The sequence below is a fragment of the Labrus mixtus genome, chromosome 6 (genome assembly GCF_963584025.1).
Source record: "Labrus mixtus chromosome 6, fLabMix1.1, whole genome shotgun sequence".
Classification (NCBI taxonomy): Eukaryota; Metazoa; Chordata; class Actinopteri; order Labriformes; family Labridae; genus Labrus; species Labrus mixtus.
This window is the reverse complement of record NC_083617.1, coordinates 30,458,674-30,478,241: the sequence shown is the minus strand read 5'-3', so window position 1 is coordinate 30,478,241 and position 19,568 is coordinate 30,458,674. Positions and strand designations below refer to the sequence as shown.

Genomic DNA, 19,568 nt, shown 5'->3' with positions numbered 1-19,568 from the left:
TTATGTTTGTAAGAAATACCTGCAAATTTCCCAGCCCGAAAATTGTTTTCCAGACTTTTCAGAATCAGAGGTTTCTATTTTGAAAGGAAGTTTTCCATGTTAAAACGAAACGCCTTTAAATGAATCATATTGTGCCAGTCTCTAATGAGAAGCCCGTCCTGTCTCCCTTGTGTCCATACAGGCGCACAGAGAGGGGGAGTGCGCCAAATTTGTTTGCGGCGGATCAAGGCTCACCGCCTCCACTGCACTTCCTTTATCTTAATTCCAACTTGAAAAGATATAATTATCTAGTTTGAACAGGACTGCTATCAAATCCTTCTTTAGAGGCAGGGTAGGGAAAAGCTCGAGTGGATTGTGAAGCTCTGAGCCGCTCGGTGTTGCCCGAGATAGGAGTAATGAAGTTGTGGAGTCCGGAGATACAAAGGGCATTAACCTCATTAGCATGAAACCTTTTCTTCTAACTATTGTGGGACCCTTTCAGTCCTCTAATCCCCCCTATTTCAAAGCTGGGTTTGTAATAAAGCTTTTAGGTTTTTTTCCAAAGCTAATGGTATTCTCTAAAGATTTTTATTGCTGTTATAATCTATGGGCCGATTAAGAATTCCCTAAATGCCATGCCCCCCAACCCAAACAACAAAACAGCTCCTTTTTTTCTTCATGAAATATAAATATAGAAAAACATGCAACTGGCACCATAAAACATGAAGTTAGGCTTGTTGTGTTTTTACATGAAAAAACTAAATAATCCAGTCACAATGCATCTGTTTTGAAAAACGGATTGTTTTTGGTTTTTTTGATTGATGGTTTGTTTTGTGCAAATAAGCAATCATATCCTGCTGGAAAAAGCATCTTTTTAGTTTAGTCTGCAGGCTCATAAAGAGCTGTAATGTTCCCGTTCAGTCCAAAGCAGCAGCTTGCAGCATGATGGAGCCTACAAGACAAGATTTTAAACAAAGATCCCATTTTGCGGAGCATTGCAACCTTCTCTTATCGCTTCGTGAGGGGTAGTCAGATTGTACTAAATTATGTCCAACCAAGCCCCTTTGGATCCGTGGATTAAGAGATTAAAGTGGACCACTGGGCACTGCATCCCCTTTCCCCTCATATTACTCGCATGATAATTGCCTAAACTGATTTGCACTTTCACAAAAGCTTGTAGGGGCTCTTTGTAGCTGGAGCGCAGCAGACGCTGCAGCCCCTGAAAATAAAACTAATGCGGTCTTTATCACACTGAGAAACAAATGCAGGACTGAACAACAAATTATGTGCTGCACTGCTGCAGCATTGCTCTTTCACTCCTCGCTCTCTCTTTAAATTAAAGCAGAGTCCAAACATCAACAAACCTTTGCGCATACACTGCAAATTATTCTTTTATGGCACAACGCAAAATACACCATCGCCCTGAAAGCTCCTTTTCGACTGAACTGATTTCATTCAGCTGCTCTATTAAAGAAAAGCCTATACTTTGACTGCGCGATACATATTGATAAAACTTTATTGACAAAATATTGACAATTACATACTTCTTGGAAGTATATACTTTGTGTTAAAATTGTAGCAAACTTAACACAAACACAAAAATTATTTACATTCTGTAAAAGAGGGTTTAACAGAAACATTAATTTTTTAGCATTTCTGTACATGGAATACGCTCAGTGCTTGAAGTTTTTTTTTCTGTCTGAATTGTTGCATTTAGTCCTTCGTGGCAACTTTCACCGGAGGGTCAAGTCCTGACAGAAGGCTGCGTGGGGCCGCAGCGACACATTGGTAAAGCTTTAGGTTAAAGGAATGTCCTGATTTCTACCCTTTAAGTACTTCATATGTGGTCGGATTCAGTTTTCAATCGAAATTTGTATGTTTAAAACAAAACACTATAACGCAGCACCGCTACTTCATATGTTTTCACAATCACTTTTACACAAGAATCATGAATTAAAGACTGCACACTGTGTAAAAAGGAAATATCACGACATATCTCAGTTTGAAAATAGAGTGAAAAACAATATTGTTTTTTTTTCTTCTTTGTTTGAGATAACGTGTCAAATTAAAACAACTACCAGGAAAAAAATATTCCATGCAATTCAAGTTTTAAAAAAGCTGTTTGGTGTTTTGGTATCTTGAGTGGAAACTTGTTTTCTTTCTTTTTTTCTTTCTTTTTCTTTTTTGCTAAAAACCTTCTGAAGTGCAAACGTCCAATATGAACTGGAGAAAAAAGGTGGTGGTAGATTGCAGTGATGGAGGTTTGTACGTGGAAGGGATCAGGTAGTCGGACTGACTCTGTCAGTCACTTTTCCTGGGACATTTGGAATGACAGACCCACTTGGTGACAGCAGGGCCACCAGTCCGGGTTCTCTCACCCTCAGCTGCCGATCTCCGGATATCAGAAATGTGACGTTGGCTTTTTACCCTCTCACTGTCTGTAAGTGGCCTCATGTATCCACGTCTTTCTTCACTCAGGCGCTTATAGTATTTTCTAATCGTCCGAAGTGACATCAATTTCCTCTGGGCTCGACTGTTTAGTCGCCAGTCTCCACCTGTTTATGTGATGCGATCCCTTCTTCTTCTGCTGAGACTCGGAGCCCTCCTCCTCCAACTTCTGTCGCTTGAACTTTGTCCTTCGGTTCTGAAACCACACTTTTACCTTAAGAGGAAAAAAAGAACGAAGAAAATGTATCAGTTTCGCATGATGAACCGCGATTGGCCAGCGCGTAAAACCAAGCACAAAGGGGACACATTGTTTGGACCGCAGGGGGAAATAAAGGCAGGCAGCGGTCCAGCTGAAATAAAATGTTAAACTGTGACCTGCAGCTGATGATAACAGTGCAAACTACCTTTAAAATAAACAAATAACATGTGTATTCTCAGAAAACATGTCCTATAAATACAGAAGCAAAGAATTGCATTTTGACTGCACCATAGCTCACTTATATTTAAATGAATTGAGATTCTAATATCATCCCATTATATGCCATTCAAATGATAAAAGCTCAACTTGTAGTTTACAATTTTTACTCCACTATAAAAAAATATATACTTTAGAACTCATAATATCCTCCTGTTATATGACACTCAAATACCGCAAAATAGCTCAAATTGTAGTAAGGTATCTTTTCTAATCTATGTTTAAAGTTTGGAGACTTTTGATTCTCCCCTAAAGTAGGTGATCTTTTTTTTTTTTTTTTTGACATTTCAGTATTTTTAAAACAACACCAAAACATAAAAAAAAAACATGGCATAGAGTCACACGCATGTCACATATCTGACATGTGTTTTTGAACCACTCCTCTAAATCGACTTAGCTTTGTTAAACGGTACCGTGGGGAATTAACAACATCTAAATCGATAAATTGTCTGTCCGTGCTTTGTCACTCTGCAGCCCTTTAAGTGCTTAAATGGCAACTGAGGTGAATTTAATAAGCCTTCAGTGGGTTAATTGAAGTAGGTGATGGTTCATTTCTCCCTTCAGTTCCTCCAAAGGCCCCGCTGTCCAAAGGAGGTACAGCGGACAAAAGACAGCGGCTGATGGGCTCAAACAGCACTTTAAATATGGCAGGGGGGATTCACTGAACCCGCCTCGCTCTTTGTATCGCCTATCCCATAAAATGGTTAACTGGTTAATTTGCCCTCCATTTTGAAAAGCAACATTCTCCCTCCAAAACAAAGTAATTCAACTCCTCCTAAAATGAGGTTAGACCTATACAATGACAGTGGATTTGATCCAACAGAAAGCCTCTGTCTAAGAGTGACAACATGCATTTATGGAGCATGATGTGTTGAAACAATTCGGTGACTGATTATTTCAGATAATTATCTCATTAATATGCCTTTTATTCATTGCCATGCGTTATATTCATTTTATAGCGGTTCCGTTTTAAATGCGTTTTACGCACGGTGCCACGTTACGGGGAAAAACGAGAATATTGAACTAAGTCTACTATTAGCAACAAAATGATAACCGTGTGTTATAACAACCAGAATAAAGGTCATGTTAAAGCCAAGGTAGGCCTATTTTAACAGCCAGGGAAAAAACAACACACAGAGAAACAATCGATAGGTCTAAAAACGAGCTTCTGGGACAGGATGTCAATTTAAATGTTGATGAAAATATCGTGTTTCTTACCTGAGTTTCTGTGAGGCTAAGGCTGTGTGCGAGCTGTTTTCTTTCTGCTCCCACTACATAATGGTTTTTCTCAAATGCGTGTTCGAGCCGTAGGAGTTGCGAGGGTGAAAAAGCTGTCCGGATTCTTTTGGGCTTTCTGGCTAGCGCGTTGTGCAAAAGGAAGCTCTCCGGACTCGTTTCATTACCTGGAAACGAAGCAGAAAACGAGGGTCTGTAGTGACTTTTCAATATTACAAGTTAACATTTCTATGAGAAACAGAAGGCCTGCACACAGGTGATGAATTCATCAATAGTCGGCTGAGGGTAGTGGAAACATTTTCTATAATAATGTCCTAATGTTTGAAGAGAAGCTGGGCATCAGTCAATAATAAAGGTGTTTAATGGGGACACATATTCTAAATGACTGTTTCTATGCGCTAAATTTGTGAGACCACCGCATGAAGAAGGAAACAGCACAAAGCTGCAGGTATAATCCTTGGCCTAATTCAATTAACAAGAAAGAAAACGTCCATTGTAAACAAAATTAAATGTAAAATTCAATCAGCATCAAGACGTTTCGACCACAATCGAAAATAAATAAATACAATGAATTTCGATTGATTCTTTAAAATGTAATTTAGCTTGAAATAAAGAAATAACAAATGACCACAACTGTAATCACCATATAATGTGCGTCCTAAAGAAACAAATATTTTTTTTCAATGAAATGCTAGTCCAAACATCCCGCAGGCCAACTTAACCTGGTAAATAAAATTTAGATCACTCCAAATACGACTCATGTCAGCCGGAGAAAATTAGCAAATGGCAAGTTAAATTACCATCTAAACAGTTTGATTTTTTAAATATATATATATATATATATATATATATATATATATTTATATATATATATATATATATATAGAGAGAGAGAGAGAGAGAGAGAGAGAGATATTGCATTTAAACAAAAACTGAAAAATAAAAACTCGGGGTCAAAATCTTAAAGACTCTAAGGATCATTTCTACAGCAGCGCAATAGCCTTCATTAGTTTCGTATTTACTGTGCATGTACATCATATACAACCTGCGAGCATTCAAAGTACAAATAAATGTCACATTTTTTGCCCCAAGTAGACGTGCTAAGGGCGAAGAGCTACAAAGGCCAAGTTGGCACTTTTAATTATTATTTTCTTTTCTTTTTTTTAAATGAAACTTTTGTTATTTGTTTATTTTAGCGGAAACAATCCTTTAGATGCGGGTTTGTTTCTGGACATAGAAGTTAGACTTCTCATACAGTATATTTATTATTTCATTTCTACCCTGAACTCTGCGAAGATGGAGAGAAAAACATTGTGATCGATGTGCAGCCGCTCGGCACTATTCATGCGTAAAAGTGAGTCTACCAAAGCACTTTGATAGCTTACCTTGAAATCTATGTCCTAAGTATCTATATCTGTGTAATAACCAGGGGTAGAAAGTTGATGGGTCCCTTTGCTGGCTGGCAAAAAGAGGGTGCGGACTGTGCGAAGAGGAAAGCGGGTGAGCAGCCAGAGCGTGCGGTGGGGCGACCGAATGCACCGGGACGGCGGAGTTCTGCTGATGGGAGACCGCCTCGGCAAATACCAAGTCCGGGTTAGAGTAGACGCCCCTGCCGCTGGAGTGGAAGCCGTTGAGGAAGGGGTTCATCTGGCCGGAGTTTGCATAGCTTAGAGCCGCTGGCCTGATGGGCTCCTCGGAACGGGACACCGGTATAGGATTATCCTTCGCCACTAAAGACTCTATAGTAAAACACCTCTTGGGTGTAGGCTGAAACATGGTCTGATAGTCCAGATTCCCCAGTTTAAGTTAAAGTTGTATAGGCTCAGTCGCTTCAAAAATACTCCACGCACAAGAACGGGGGGAAGTTTGTGAGCAGTAAATAAGTTTGGAAAAGGCGTCTGTGTCAAGAAAGCCAGAATAAAATAGTGCTCGGCTACTCCCAGACTAATCCATGGATGTGATCGTTTTCCTCGCCGGGTTCGTGCAGGCAGATTTGTTAGTTCATGAGCCTAATTAGCGCTGCAGTCCCATAAACAGCTTCCTCTGAAGGCTGTAATGGCATGGTGATTGGTTGCTGCCGCTGCTGCTCGCCTTAAGGTGGAGAAGGGGAAGACGCTTAAAAAGTGCGTCAATGGGAAACAGGGGCGCGGAGAGGCGGACTGAACGAGGAACACGGAACGGATTCGTCCAGAGCAGCCCCCTCACGCACACGCACACACTCACACGCACATATCTTCAGGACATTTAACACACTCATCTGAACCAGTAGGAATCTAAACCAGTAGGAATGCTCAAGGTAGCCCGACAGGTTAAAAATATTTTAAAGGCTGCGCGTGATTTAAGTTAATACTAACAAGTGATCACTTTGAATTATTCACAAAAATGTGTAAACATCAATTCGGCTCTAAAAGTCTATTTCATGTCTGTGCGCGCGCGCTCTGGCTATTACGCACGAGCTTAATTGGCTGTTGATCATTATGTATTTTTTTGGTTTGTTTTCCAACGAAATTGTTTTAATGAAATTGCAATAATTTAGTCAGTGCTCGTTTTTGTTTTCCCTCAGATTCTATTGATTCTATTTTATTTTTTATATTATATCGTTTGGGAGAATCTCTTCATTTCTGGGGGATATGATATGGCCTTTGGGAGACACAAACGAGCTTTAGATTTGTGACAACTTCGTGGTGACAGCCTTTAAAAATAAATTCAACAACACCTTCCCAGTGATGGGTGGCCTCGTCACTGTTGTTCAGATGTTTGTTGGCGTTGAAGCTTTGACTGTAGTCACCTGTGTTAGGATGTGTTGGTGAGAGATCGTGGCCGCGCGTCGAGGGCCTTCATGTAGGAGATGATACACTTAACAGCACACGGAGCGACCACTTTAAATGATGAGGCCTGGATGCAGCTCTGTTGTTAAATGTGCTTGAATGCATTAATGCCGTTATTATACTGGTTTGCGTTTTTTGAGATTGAATAAAAATGTTCATTCGAAGTTATTATCTCATTAGATGTTGGAAAATTGAAATTGCCAATGATACAGCCCTGTTATTGGACTGAATAGCATTACACTAACTGTTTATTCTATTATTGTTATAATTATCATTAATAATTACATTTACGGTTTATTAGGCCTATTTCCAGTTACCTCTCTACTAGGCTATGTGTTGTCCACACGAAGCCAATTAACTTGTTAAGCTTAGGTGTTGGTAGGTTACGATTCTCTGAGGAGTAATAGGCTAAACATACAGACCAAATGGGTTGTCACAAATATGCAAGCTGTACGGCAAGTAATGCGCCTCATTTTACAATTCCTAAATGTTCTGATTTCAGAGCACATTGTTTAACAACATTAAGTATACGGCTACTTGGAGAAATAGTCTACATTTTCACTTGTAGCAATGTGTAGAATTTTATTGTACGTCTACTAATAAATACAAGTGTATTTTAATTTTAATCAACCATGTGACACATTATTATTGTTGAAGTAATATTATTGTAAATAATATAATGCAAGTAATATATCGGTTCCAGTCAGCCAACTGCAATTTCATTAACGCTACTTCAAGTAACAAGCACTTTTTAAAAGAGAAAATACAGCATGGTTGAGTTTCTCTCAACAGCGTGTGGGTCGTTAACCGTCGCACTGCCTACTGACCGCAGCCTGCAGTTTTATACTTTAAGTTTCACACTGAGTGAACCAGCAACCATCGCTTGCTCTCATACGATGAAGCGTGTCTTCCCACTCCACAGTGCTTTACCGCCCTCTAGTGGTGAAATGACGGTAGTGTTCTTATACGACACCAAAAGCAGCGTTTGTTCGGACGTTAGGGTATCTAGAGCGCAGAGATCAAGACATGTCATGTCAACACACATCAATGTCATTACTCAAGTTTGCCTGATGTACGGTACTTGGAAAAAATGTCAAATTCTAATAAGGGTATAAAGTGTTTCAGTTATTTTCCTCTAAAATAACTTAGTTATATTTGAGGAAGGTTGGGAAAACACAGTTCCTGTAATCCCATCACAACTTCTCTTCATTTAGTGATTAAATAGTAGGAGTTATGACTTACAGGTCTATGATTTATGTACAGAAGATTTAACTGAGACCAATGATTCTGCAATACTTAATGATGAAACAGCATTTGAGACTCAATGACTCAGTAGTTGGTGGTGAGCAAACATCTTTATTAATAAAGGCTTTATCTGTACACATGCAAGCTGGTTTTCTAACCATGACTGCAGTAAGATAGAACCACACATTGGATATTAAGCAGGATCAATTGAATACTCTAAGCATGAACATCAAAATGTAGATTCCACTAGTTCTTTATCAGGTTAAGAAGCATCTGAACATTAGATGAAGAGTAGAAATCATTAAAACGTGAAAAATTCCAAGTCATTGCCATTACAAGAGTTGTGAGTGTGAACCTTACGATTGTATCTATGCAGAGGTTAATTATTTAAATGAGGCATCTGGTGATACACTGAGTTTGCATTGAAAGCTGGAGCAGGTAAATTGCTTTATGATAATCCAGTTTTACTTCAATATGTAAGGAAGATACACTCATTACCATTGGGGCAGTCATGTTTTCATTGATGGTTTTGAAGGCCTGCGAGCAAGTTCTTGGTAGATGTTATCTTAGGTGGTAAGGAGCCTTTAGTTGGAAAATGTTTAAAGTCAAAATAAGGATGAAAGGGGGGGAAAACTACCATCTACAAATAATTGAGGATTTACTTTAGAGTGTCAGAAGCTTGTTGCCAAAAATTCACCACTGTGGATAACCAGCTGATAAGATAAGATACTTTTTTTTTCTCTTCAAAAACCATCCATCATTAACCAGGCAAATTGGATGCACAGGCTGTTGGCTCAGCGACGGACAGTGGTCCAGCCATCATCATCTGTTTCGTTCTTGATACGACGAGGGTTGTCTTTGTCACCACCTCGCCACCCCTTTTCTCCATCAGCATCACGGTCAGGTTCCCTCACCCGCTCTCTGGGACGTTCGGCTCTGTCCGGCTCCTCGCGCTTATCATCCCCTCCACGACGCCAAGAACCTCCTGAGGAGACAAAGATGCTAATTATACCCAATTCAAGAAGACATATGTCAATCCAACAACTCAAACTTTGGTGCAAAAGTCTGAAGTATGAAAAACTTAGTGGTTCTTTTCTTGACTTAGTTGCTTTGAGCTCATAAAAAGAAACCTCCATTAGCTGAACAGAACAACTCAACAAATTGCTCTGCTTGAAAAGTTCACATCTCCTTTAAATGATGTGTTCTATTTTGTACCTTAGCATCTAATGGGTGCTCTCACTACAATTGACTATGCACAGCTATAAACTGCAATACAATGAGGAAATTACAAATATCATATAATTCAATTCAAAAAACTTTATTTGTCCCCGGGGGCCAATTTAAAAAAGAGTATTCAAATAAGTGTGCATGTATGGAGCTTTTCTAGTCTTCTGAATACTGAAAGCACTTTTTACACTACAGGGCACACCTACCCATCCACACACTGATGTCAGAGGCTGTTATATAAAGTGTCCATCAGTATTAACTAATCAATCATACACATTCACTGGCTGCAGCGTCAGCGTCTGGGTTGCAGAGTATTGGCCAACATGTGACTGAAGGAGTTGGAGATCAAAACCCTGACCTTTCAGGCCACAAAAAACTAAATGTATATTCCTTATGTGTATGTAATAGTTATGCTTTGTAGAAAATATGTTCTATTTACCATCATCAGGAAGTTCTCTTGGTGGGGCTCTTTGTTCACGGTCATCCCGGCGGTCTCTATCACGGCGGTCAACCCGACGGTCTTCACGGTCTTGACGATCAGGTTCCTCTTTGCGAGAATCTCTCCACCCACTTCCTTCCTCTGTACCACCTCTCCTCCAGCTACTCTCCTCTCTGTTAACACATAGTAACAACAATATAATGACTTTACTACCTCACTGACAGGGTAACTAAATACTTTCCTCTGCATTCAACAATAGTCATTTTTGGAAGCCTTTGGCAAAGGTCTATCACACACTTTTGTGGAGGACGGTCTCTGGGAGGCTCGCTTGGTCTCTCCTCTCCTTCACCATCATCTCCTTCCTCATTAGCTTCACCACGGGGTGGACCCCAGCTATCCTCTCTCGCCTTCTCCCGCTCCCGCCAACCACCTGGAACAGAGTCATTCTGTGAAATATTGCATTTAAACAAATAGCAGCTGTGCGCTCTGATTACTAAACATCACCACTTATCAGCAGCTCAAAGGCTGCAAGCTTACCAGGTCTTCCCAGGGGCTTCCAGGGTTTGAGATCCTCACCACGACGTGGCCCATCATCCATGCCTCTCCTTCCACCTCTGTCATCATCGCCGCCTCTTCTGGAACCCCAGTCATCATCAGCCCCACGCCTGGGACCCCTCAGGTCATCCATGCCTCTACGGGGACCTCTGTCCTCATCAAATCCCCGTCTGGGGCCGCGGTCATCATCAAATCCACGCCTGGGGCCGCGGTCATCATCAAATCCACGCCTGGGGCCGCGGTCCTCATCAAATCCACGTCTGGGACCACGGTCATCATCTCCACCTCTTCTTGGACCGCGGTCATCATCAAAGCCTCTGCGAGGTGCACGGTCTTCGTCGATTCCTCTGCGTAGAGGACGTTCATCCTCACCTCCACGACGAGGGCCTCTGTCATCCTCAAAGCCACGCCGGGGTCCTCTATCATCTGCACCTCTGCGAGGAGCATCTGCTCCTCTTTTGAAGGGGACCTCTTTCTCCTCCTTGTCATCTTCACGGCCCTCCTGTCTCCATTCCCTACTAAGAGAGGGAAAACATTGTCATAGTAGCCCCTCATGATTTAGTGGGGAAACCTATAACAGATGAGCATCACATACCTTTCAGGAACAGAACGACGCCATTCTGAATCACCTCCTTCTGTACGCTTTCTCCATCCTCCCTCCTCTTTCTCCTTTTCGCCCCAATCCTGTATAAGCACATCAGATTGATCAAGACACGAAGTTCCATCACATGAAATGTTGTGTCAATGTGCAAAAAAAGAACATGTAGTCCATTATACCGCCCCTGGGTCCATGAACTTGTGACAATATGTTTGGCTTTCCTTGCATCACACTTTCAGAATAATCACAATATTTTATGACAAATTGCTATATTTACTATTATTATGTTACTATAATGTCAATGTGTTTAAACTTGACAAGACCAAGGAAAACCTTTCAAAGCAAACTGATGCACTTCAATCATCTACAATAACATTTTGAAGAAAGCGCTAGAGATATGAGGACCACTGTTTAACTCGATTGAGTGGACATTTGGTACATGGACTACTCAAAGCACATCTTCTGACTAATCAAATCATTTAAAATGAGGTTACAGTGTTGTGTTAACATGAATGTTTACTGCCCCTCTCTTAAGGTTCAGACGTTATCGTTTCTCTTAATGAGACCACTTCAGCTTATTAATTGTATGCTGTGTGTCCCATACCACAGTGATATGACTACAATCAGCACATCACCAAGACCCACTAACTGTGACTGAACAAGATGGCACATGAACCGAACAGGTGAACACATGCTAGCCTTTTCTCAAACTGAATACATCTTAATGGCATTGTACAAAAAAACCCATCATAACGAAGTCCTTTCCAACATAAAGTCCTCTCCATCTTTTAAGTTAGTGCTTGAGTCCAAGTCATCAGTGCGCGAGTCGAACACAGCAGCAAAGTGAGACTTGATACCTGTAGGACCTGAACAAAACAGCTAATTTGTACCTTGGCTTTCTCTTCTGGGGGAACCTTTCTCTCCTCCTCACGGCGGCGTTCCCGTTCCTCAATCTCCTGCTGACGAGCACGCTGCTTCCGTTCCTGCTCTTCCAGCTTACGCAGCCGTTCCTGGTACTCTCTCTCCTCCTCCTCTCGCTGCTCTTGTTCCACGCGATCCCGCTCCTCGCGCTCTGTCCCACAGTAAGAAATAACATGAGAACCAAATAACATAACCTTTGACACATAAGAGCTACTGCATATTGCCCTGATAAAAAGCAGAGTTCAATCGAGTAGTTTTAATAATAAAAAACAAAAGGATGACATGGTAAACATTTTCTGAACTAAAAATCTTCCAAATGAACTTCCCTGACCCCCAAGTCCACAAAGACTTAATTCTGGGCAACAGCTCCTGTTGTACTACTGTCTCTCAAACAACAATCTTACAACTACTGCTTGAGATTTTCTGATATATCCTCCACTTTCTTCTTGATGATAATTGTGGCATATGACACCATGCGGTTCCTTCACCATGAAGGGTTGGTTTACAGGTATCTGTGTGTCTGCGCACATATGCAAACAGAAAATGACCTTTCTTGAGCTGCTCCTCATGAATACGTTGTGCCTCCTCCTCTTTCGAGCGGTAGTAAGCATTACGCCTGTCCTCTTTGCGCTGCTTTTTCTTTTCTTCCAAACGCGTCTTCCTCTCCTCCACCAAGCGCTCCTCGAAAGTTTTCAGTTTTTCCTTCAAAGACAGAAAAATGTATTTGAAAACACTGCTGAGGGGGCCGTGGGGCTTCATAACCAAAGTAAAAGGGCAATTTGGTTTATTTGCACCCTGGAGCTGTTTTGTCCTAAAAGCTCTCCTGAGAAACTTTCATTTTGCGTAGATTCTGGCAGCCTAGTAAACAAGGTGGTATTTCTTATCATTTTGGCAATTTTTTTCATGTGTTGAAGTGTTAGTGGTATTGTCCACTGAAAATAACGCCCTGTAGTGTCTCAGCTGTCAAAAGCATTGCTAAGAAGGAATCTATTTTGGGGGGAAAACTAAACAAAGGAACTTCATGACAGCATTGTGTAAATTGCTTCATTAGTCCCCAACCGAGTGGCAGCAGTGACACGCATACATTTCAATTGTTAAGAAATCATCAATCATCTGGTCAATCGTCTCATTTGCTTTAGTAGGTTCATATAAAGGCATAATTATTCATGTTTCATAATCAGTGAGAAACTCCTCACAGTATGTTTAAACCACCAGGGGGCATCAGTTAGCAGTTAAAAGGTAGTTGTAGTACAAAAGTACAACTTCACTGTACAATTTCGACCAAAAGAAAGTTTTAAAGCAACATTATTAACTGACCACCAAATCCAAAGGTGGACTATTCTGACTTGTTGCTGCCCTCTAGTGGTTTCCTTCTCACATACACTTTGCAGTCAGCTGCCTCTCTCAGCACAGTCTGTCATTAAAAAAGTGTGAATTCTGTATCAGTAGAGTAGCCTTACCTCATAAATAAAGCTACGGGCAGCAGTTATTTTGGATAAGAAGCTTTCTTTGTCCTCCATCATCCTGGACATGCGCTTCTTGTGCTCCAGAGCTTTCTCTCGTTCAACTTTCATGTTGCTGATCTGAAAAGGGAAAACATTCTTACATTGTAGATACTCACCACATGAGTATGAAATTCTGTGTGTGAGTTGTTTTTTTATTTAAACATACCCTATCCTCTTCCTGGAGCTCCCATAGTTCCATGTCTTTAATGCGCTGCTCTTCATAAGCCTTCTTTATAAGAGGAATCTCCTCAAGGCGTTTGGCCCTCTCAAAGTAGTCAATCTAGAGAGAAAAAATAAATGATTAGTGTCTGATTTACAACCATGATCACACATGTTCAAATACGTATCCCTCAGTTACCTTCTTCTCCTGGTTCTTCAGACGCTCCTGGAGTTCTTTCTTCTCCTTCTCCAGCTGCTCCACTTGTTTGGCCATAATAAAGTCAGGGTCCAGTTCCTCAAGGTCCTGTTAAAAACACATTCGTTGGTATCATTTTTTTAACTGTACAATATTTAGTCAACATAATCAATTTTGTAATTTTGGCTACATTTTACCTCGATATCAATATCCTTGAAGGCCTTGGCTCCAAGTTCAGTCTTCTTGATCTGCTCCAGTCGTTCGCGCACTGTCTTCTTTTTGATCTGCTCATGCTCCTGCATAATGCGCTCCTTCTCTCTCTCTTTGGCCTCTTGGCGCAGACGCTCCTCCTCAGCCTTGCGAACTTTCTGCATCTCGGCCTCACGCTGCTCCAGCTCTTCCTTCTCACGCTGAATGTTAAGGCTCTCAAGGCGCTCTTTGCGCTCTTCAATGGTTTGTCTACGAGCCAGGATGCGTTGGTGATCTTTACGGGCATTTTTCAGATAGGCAGCGATGGCCAGCTGGTTCTGCTCCTCACGCTCTTGCTGAAAAAGGACAAAAATCAAAATACTGTTTATAATAGAAGAATCAACTGTATATTTTGCCAAAAGACACTAATCATCACACTAATAGAGTATTGTTGACCACTGGCATTCTTTCAGCCTTTAGTTATATGCAGGCAAACAGCCCATATGGAAAGCAAGAGTCGAATGCATGAAATCTAGCCATTGCACCCAGAGGCAATATCTTTGGCAGACAACTTGTTGGTTCCTTTATTCCTACTCTAGAGGGTTTGAGCTTTGTGTGTGGCTATACAAGAGTAAGACGGGGAACTCACCAGGATAGAGGCAGGCTTGATGACATAGATGGCCTTGGCCAAAGAAGAAGACATGGCAGTCAGCTGGTTCCTTATTTGCTCTGAGGGCATGTTCTGCAGGAAGGGACCAACAGGGGCATCTTCTTTGGTCGAGTAGTTTAGGTCAGAGCCAAAGCTCAGAGTTCGAGAGGAGTGGTCTATACGGACCTACAATGGAAAAGCAAATAAAACCAGTTGAGCAAAACACTTTTAGGTCTTAACGTATAACTCAATATACTTTAATTAGTTGATCTATTTTGTTGCTCTATTATTCAAGATGTGTTAACTCTTTAGATCCTGATTTTACCTGCAGATCACAGTGGCGGGCAGCATCCACAATGGAGCGCTCAAGCTGGAAGGCATCCACAAATGGAACCAGGGAGGCCAAACGGGTGAACTCAATACTTTGATAGATCTGTGCAACCTATATTAAGGAAGGAGAATGATAAGAGAGATTTAATAGATAACAGTGTAGAAGTTACAAATAAAAGCATATCAGGGAATTGAAAGATTGAAGAGAATTACTTGTTGCAGAAGCCTCAGGATAGTATTACTCTGCAGATGAGGGACATACTGCTGCAGATCAGCCTCCTTCTCTGCCTGGTCTCTTACCCAGTTTAACACCTAATAGGAGAGCAAGTCGGTTACCATTTGCTGGGGTGACGATTTAACGGCCACAATAACATTTATTAAATAAAAGTTCATCATTAAAACTTCAACTAAAAATTCACAAGAAATATTGTTGGTATATATTCCTCAAGCTGGTTGCTGCCAAATGATTTACCTTGGTTACCCTTCCACTCAGCTTCAGAGGATGAAAGTCTACTTCAAGCCAGTTGTAGAGCTCCTTCACCTCTGGTACAATATACTGCAGCAAGTTAAATCTCACCTTAAATACAAACATTAAAGACAAAGATGAGTTCAGACATCTCAAAGCAAATAATGTTATCAGTTATACAGGTGCTATTGCACACAGTGTACCATGTCATTGATGAGGCTCTGCCTGGTTGGAGGAGACTGCAGGCCAAGGAGTGTGGCCAGCCTGCGATGTTTTTCTACAATGATGCCATCCATGTCCAGCAGCCGGGCAATGTCAGTGCGCTCAGGAGTAATTGGAATAGACAGTGTGGCCAGGAGGACTCTGGTTGACATCCTGAATATAGAAAGTAAGCATTATTACCACTTGGTCACTATTAATTATTAAATATTCTGTACTTATCCACAGATCACAAATTTGTTACCTTTGCATCTCCTCTTGGGTCAGATTCTTTCGCATCTCCCTTGAAAGGTGATAGAGCCTGTGGAGGGTGCAAGCATGGAAGAGGGCATTTCCAGATTTCCAGAACACAGTTGACACCTTGTTGTAGTAGTTGGCCATGAGCTGGGGTTTGGGAGGCTTTTTGGAGAGAGCAAACAGGCCATGGATGTCTTCAACAGCCTTGAATGCTTCCTGCATAACATAAACAATTCATCATTAGTCACAATGTCATGTTCAACTTGAATACATGCAACATATATTATTAAACTAGACAACACTGAACAGCAAAACAGGTGTTATACACAACAAACTGCGTTAACTGCTGACAACTTTCAAAAGGAATCATTAAACTTTTCTTCAATAAAATACTTTTTTCATGTCAGTGTCTAAACCAAAAAATGCATGCATTCTGTTATGCTCCTTTGAGAAATGTAATATAAGATGAACAGACCTGCCAGAGCTCCATGCTTATTGCGCTGTCCAGCTGCACCAGGCGTGTCTCAAGGTGCATAGACTGGCTTTCAGGGTTGTTCAGGTTGATGGCAGTGCTCTGATTGTGGTGGCGCTGGATCTGACCCAGATGCATTCGCAGATTGTCACACAGTTTGCGAAATTCTGCTTTACGGGTGTACTGAAGGCAGAACTTAAATGCTGCAGAAAAGATGAAGGTATATTATATATGTCTGAATTTTTCAGATACATTTTTGTTTTAGAGTTTTGTGTAGAACTTAACAATAATTAAAACACATAGATAAAGCAATGGAATATTCACATTTTAAGTGTGAGAAACATTGATTTATTAATTCACTGATTACAGATTGAAAACAATCTGTGTTTGAAAAGGATGCTTTTCATCCTTGAAACAGAGCCTTTTCAAACCATGAATTATATCACATTCACTTCAGAAAAAAAATATTTTGGTTGAATAAAAAATAGACTTACCTTGCTGAGCAATGTCATGGTACAGGCGCTCCACTTTTGAGTTATTCCGAAGCAAGTCCAGACACTGACGGTATGACTCCCAAAGGAACTTGACCCAGGGGGTGAGTAGCAGGCGGTCAGTACGATCTTGAGTGTCCTCTCCACTCACAGCACTCAGAAGCACACTAGTGTCACAGATTCAATAATCAATGCATCTTACATTTATTAAGCCCCTACATTATACCATCACCTGTGAAAGATCTGTAAAACCTTGTCATCTGAAACCATTGAAACTTAAGCTTCAAACACAATCTAGAAAAACATATGAAGACCCTTGATTGATTTGAAAATCCTAAAATACAGTTATTTCCTGAGAATAGAGCATGCTCACCTCTCAGGAGTCTGGATGTTGTCCAGATCCTCAATGTCCAGAACCATCTGCTGGGACTCCCCCTTTGCTGTCTCCGTCTTCTCCTCCGCCAGCTTAAGGTAAGCCCGAACCACATCCTCCAGAGATTTGATATTCACCTAATAGCAAAGATGTTACAACATTACCCATTCACTCAAATGGAAACATAGTTTGAACCACTACCTGATCTGTGCAAACATTCTTTCTCCTCACACACCTGCTGACAGATGTTCTTGTACTGATAGAGACCCTCCTTGGCCAGGTGGCTCTTGCGCAGATCCACGCAGAGCTCCAGGTATTTGAGCATGATGGGCTCGTGGATCTTCTGCCATGTTCGATGTTTCTTGCTCTTGATGACATCGTACAAAACATCCAAGGCTGGCTGCTTTTTGCCAACCTCGAGAAACTCTGCATAAAGACATAAAATACAAGTCAAACGAACGCACACACCGTTATATTATCCAGTTATCTGAGCAGATTGCACCGGCCGCGTTAGCTGAATAGTGAGGCCCGGGGTGGGTCGTGAACCACCTCAATTTCGCGCTACAAGAACAGAAACCCTTACGAAACTGTTTGACAGCAGACAAGAAATGTTTTGATTAACACGTCAAGACTGTCACCAGCTGTTGTCTGTAGCGGGAGAACAATAACTACAACTGTCGGTAACACAGAAAAGGTCCAGCCGGTCAGCTGGATATTAACGTAGACGTGAGACAGCGATATCGCCTCCACGCCATTCAAGCTAGTGTTAGCTAGCAGTTAGCCATTTTGACTGTGTCAGCTAGGCTAAGTCTAACGCAGAATAAAGCCAGCTAACACAAGCTAGTTAGCGTTAGCGTCTGACATCCGTGAAGCTGAATTACTAATAACACTTACCGTTCGCTCGCTTCAGAGCATTCTCTGGTCTTTGAAAATACGCCGGCATGGTGGTGGCGTTTTAAGAAAACTCCAACTCTGCTGGCTTGAGTGAATGTTTTAGAAATTTCACCAGTCCATCCACGCCACGCACTCACCCGCTGGAAAGGTGCTGGCTGAGAAAGGAAGAACCTCGTGAGCGGCCTAGTTAGGGTTGCCAGCAGGAGCGTCTATCCCCCTATCACAGTGTGCGTCTATCCCCCTATCACAGTGTGCATCCATTCATAGACTACGGGATGGAAAATATCCCAGTCTAGATTTTCGAGTGACCACTTTTGAGTAATAAACACGTTGTTTATTTTTTTTACTCGAACATCCCTTGACGCCAGTGTGTGTGATTCCATATGTGTTTTTAAGATGGGAAGATGGGAAGGAAGTACTTCACCCCACACCTCACAGACTAAAAGGACAGCTGAACACCTCACAGTGCAATACAACTGTGCAATATTAACCTTAAAAACAAAAAAGTGTGCAATTATATAATGTGAAAAAAAGTGTGCAATAACCTCAGGTGCAATAAGATAACTTATTTATATTTTCATTTCATTGTACAGTGTTCCCCTTTGTTATTTTTTTTGTATTATATCTTTGCTTTAATACAGTGTATAGCTTCTGTACAGTTTATTTTAAATCACTTAACTGTTACTACAACTTATTTATTTTTACTTTTACTTTTTTGTACTTTTCTACTCTTTTTTTCTTATAATGCTATTCTATTTTATATATAATTTTAACTTTTTATTGTAGAAGCTGACTCAGGGAGAAACGCACAAAAATTCCAATGTACCTGTACTGTCCTGTACCTGTGCAAATGGCAATAAACATCTATTCTATTCTATTCTATTCTTTTGCAAACATTTAAAATGTAAGCTCCTTTCATTATCTTAATTGGACGGTGCAAATACAGTAAAGCTAAAATGTAAATGGATTTCAATTATGCATTTTAATCTACTCAAATTAGCAAAGTGGACGAGTGCAAGCAAATTTCCTGTCACCAATAATGTCCCAGCCGTCAATGCCGTAGGCCTACTGAGAAATGTAATGTTCATATAGGCTATATGAGTTATTAACGGAATGCAGGTAAAATCATGATGGCACTGTTTCGGCCGGCATTAAATTATACTTTTTTTCCTTCTTGAGACTATAGGAAATGTGCCTTTATTCTCGTATTCCTTTGTTATGGTTTCATCCCTAGTTGCCTTTGTCTTTTATTCAATTCATATCTTTTAACTGTTTTTAATGTTGATATTGACCTATGTCTCTGAAATAAAGAAATAAAGACAAGTTTGCTACTAGCATTACATTTGTTATGAATTGGCGCTATACAAATAAAGATTGATTGATTGATTGATTGAGTTTTAAGACACTTCCCTGTCTGTAGACTAGCTTCATGATATG

The 19,568-nt window shown here is 40.8% G+C and overlaps 2 protein-coding genes across 3 annotated transcripts; both read right to left on the bottom strand.

Annotated features, from left to right (window-relative positions):
* Positions 1 to 1,477: 1,477 nt before the first annotated feature.
* emx2 (empty spiracles homeobox 2) lies at positions 1,478 to 6,276 on the bottom strand. Its single transcript, XM_061040912.1, has 3 exons — positions 5,524 to 6,276; positions 4,121 to 4,305; positions 1,478 to 2,641 (listed from the first exon to the last, which is right to left on the bottom strand). The coding sequence occupies exons 1-3, from the start codon at positions 5,912 to 5,914 to the stop codon at positions 2,474 to 2,476; spliced, it is 744 nt and encodes a 247-aa protein (XP_060896895.1). The 5' UTR covers positions 5,915 to 6,276; the 3' UTR covers positions 1,478 to 2,473.
* Positions 6,277 to 8,302: 2,026 nt separating this feature from the next.
* Positions 8,303 to 18,307, bottom strand: eif3s10 (eukaryotic translation initiation factor 3, subunit 10 (theta)). Of its 2 annotated transcripts, none has more exons than XM_061040911.1 (22): positions 18,132 to 18,307; positions 17,473 to 17,663; positions 17,238 to 17,374; positions 16,868 to 17,031; positions 16,377 to 16,576; positions 15,909 to 16,117; positions 15,649 to 15,820; positions 15,452 to 15,556; positions 15,193 to 15,291; positions 14,975 to 15,091; positions 14,650 to 14,835; positions 14,009 to 14,356; positions 13,815 to 13,919; positions 13,623 to 13,736; positions 13,412 to 13,534; positions 12,500 to 12,653; positions 11,921 to 12,102; positions 11,028 to 11,116; positions 10,415 to 10,947; positions 10,175 to 10,307; positions 9,878 to 10,050; positions 8,303 to 9,196 (listed from the first exon to the last, which is right to left on the bottom strand). In XM_061040911.1, the coding sequence occupies exons 1-22, from the start codon at positions 18,178 to 18,180 to the stop codon at positions 9,006 to 9,008; spliced, it is 3,774 nt and encodes a 1,257-aa protein (XP_060896894.1). In that variant the 5' UTR covers positions 18,181 to 18,307; the 3' UTR covers positions 8,303 to 9,005. The 2 variants fall into 2 exon arrangements, with proteins under 2 accessions (XP_060896894.1, XP_060896893.1); XM_061040910.1 differs by having other exon boundaries at positions 10,415 to 10,950; positions 18,132 to 18,306.
* Positions 18,308 to 19,568: the final 1,261 nt, after the last annotated feature.

Bases quoted from the DNA above. Each gene is read 5' to 3' on its own strand.
- eif3s10 (XM_061040910.1), bottom strand. From the start codon at position 18,180: ATGCCGGCGTATTTTCAAAGACCAGAGAATGCTCTGAAGCGAGCGAAC. The intron at 13,737-13,814 runs GTAACTGAGGGA...TTTTCTCTCTAG, and splicing joins TGAAGAACCAGGAGAAGAAG to ATTGACTACTTTGAGAGGGC. The intron at 11,117-11,920 runs GTACAAATTAGC...GTGCTTATACAG, and splicing joins CCCCAGAAGAGAAAGCCAAG to GATTGGGGCGAAAAGGAGAA.
- emx2 (XM_061040912.1), bottom strand. From the start codon at position 5,914: ATGTTTCAGCCTACACCCAAGAGGTGTTTTACTATAGAGTCTTTAGTG. The intron at 4,306-5,523 runs GTAAGCTATCAA...CTTCGTTTCCAG, and splicing joins CTTAGGACATAGATTTCAAG to GTAATGAAACGAGTCCGGAG. The intron at 2,642-4,120 runs GTAAGAAACACG...TTTCCTCTTAAG, and splicing joins TTAGCCTCACAGAAACTCAG to GTAAAAGTGTGGTTTCAGAA.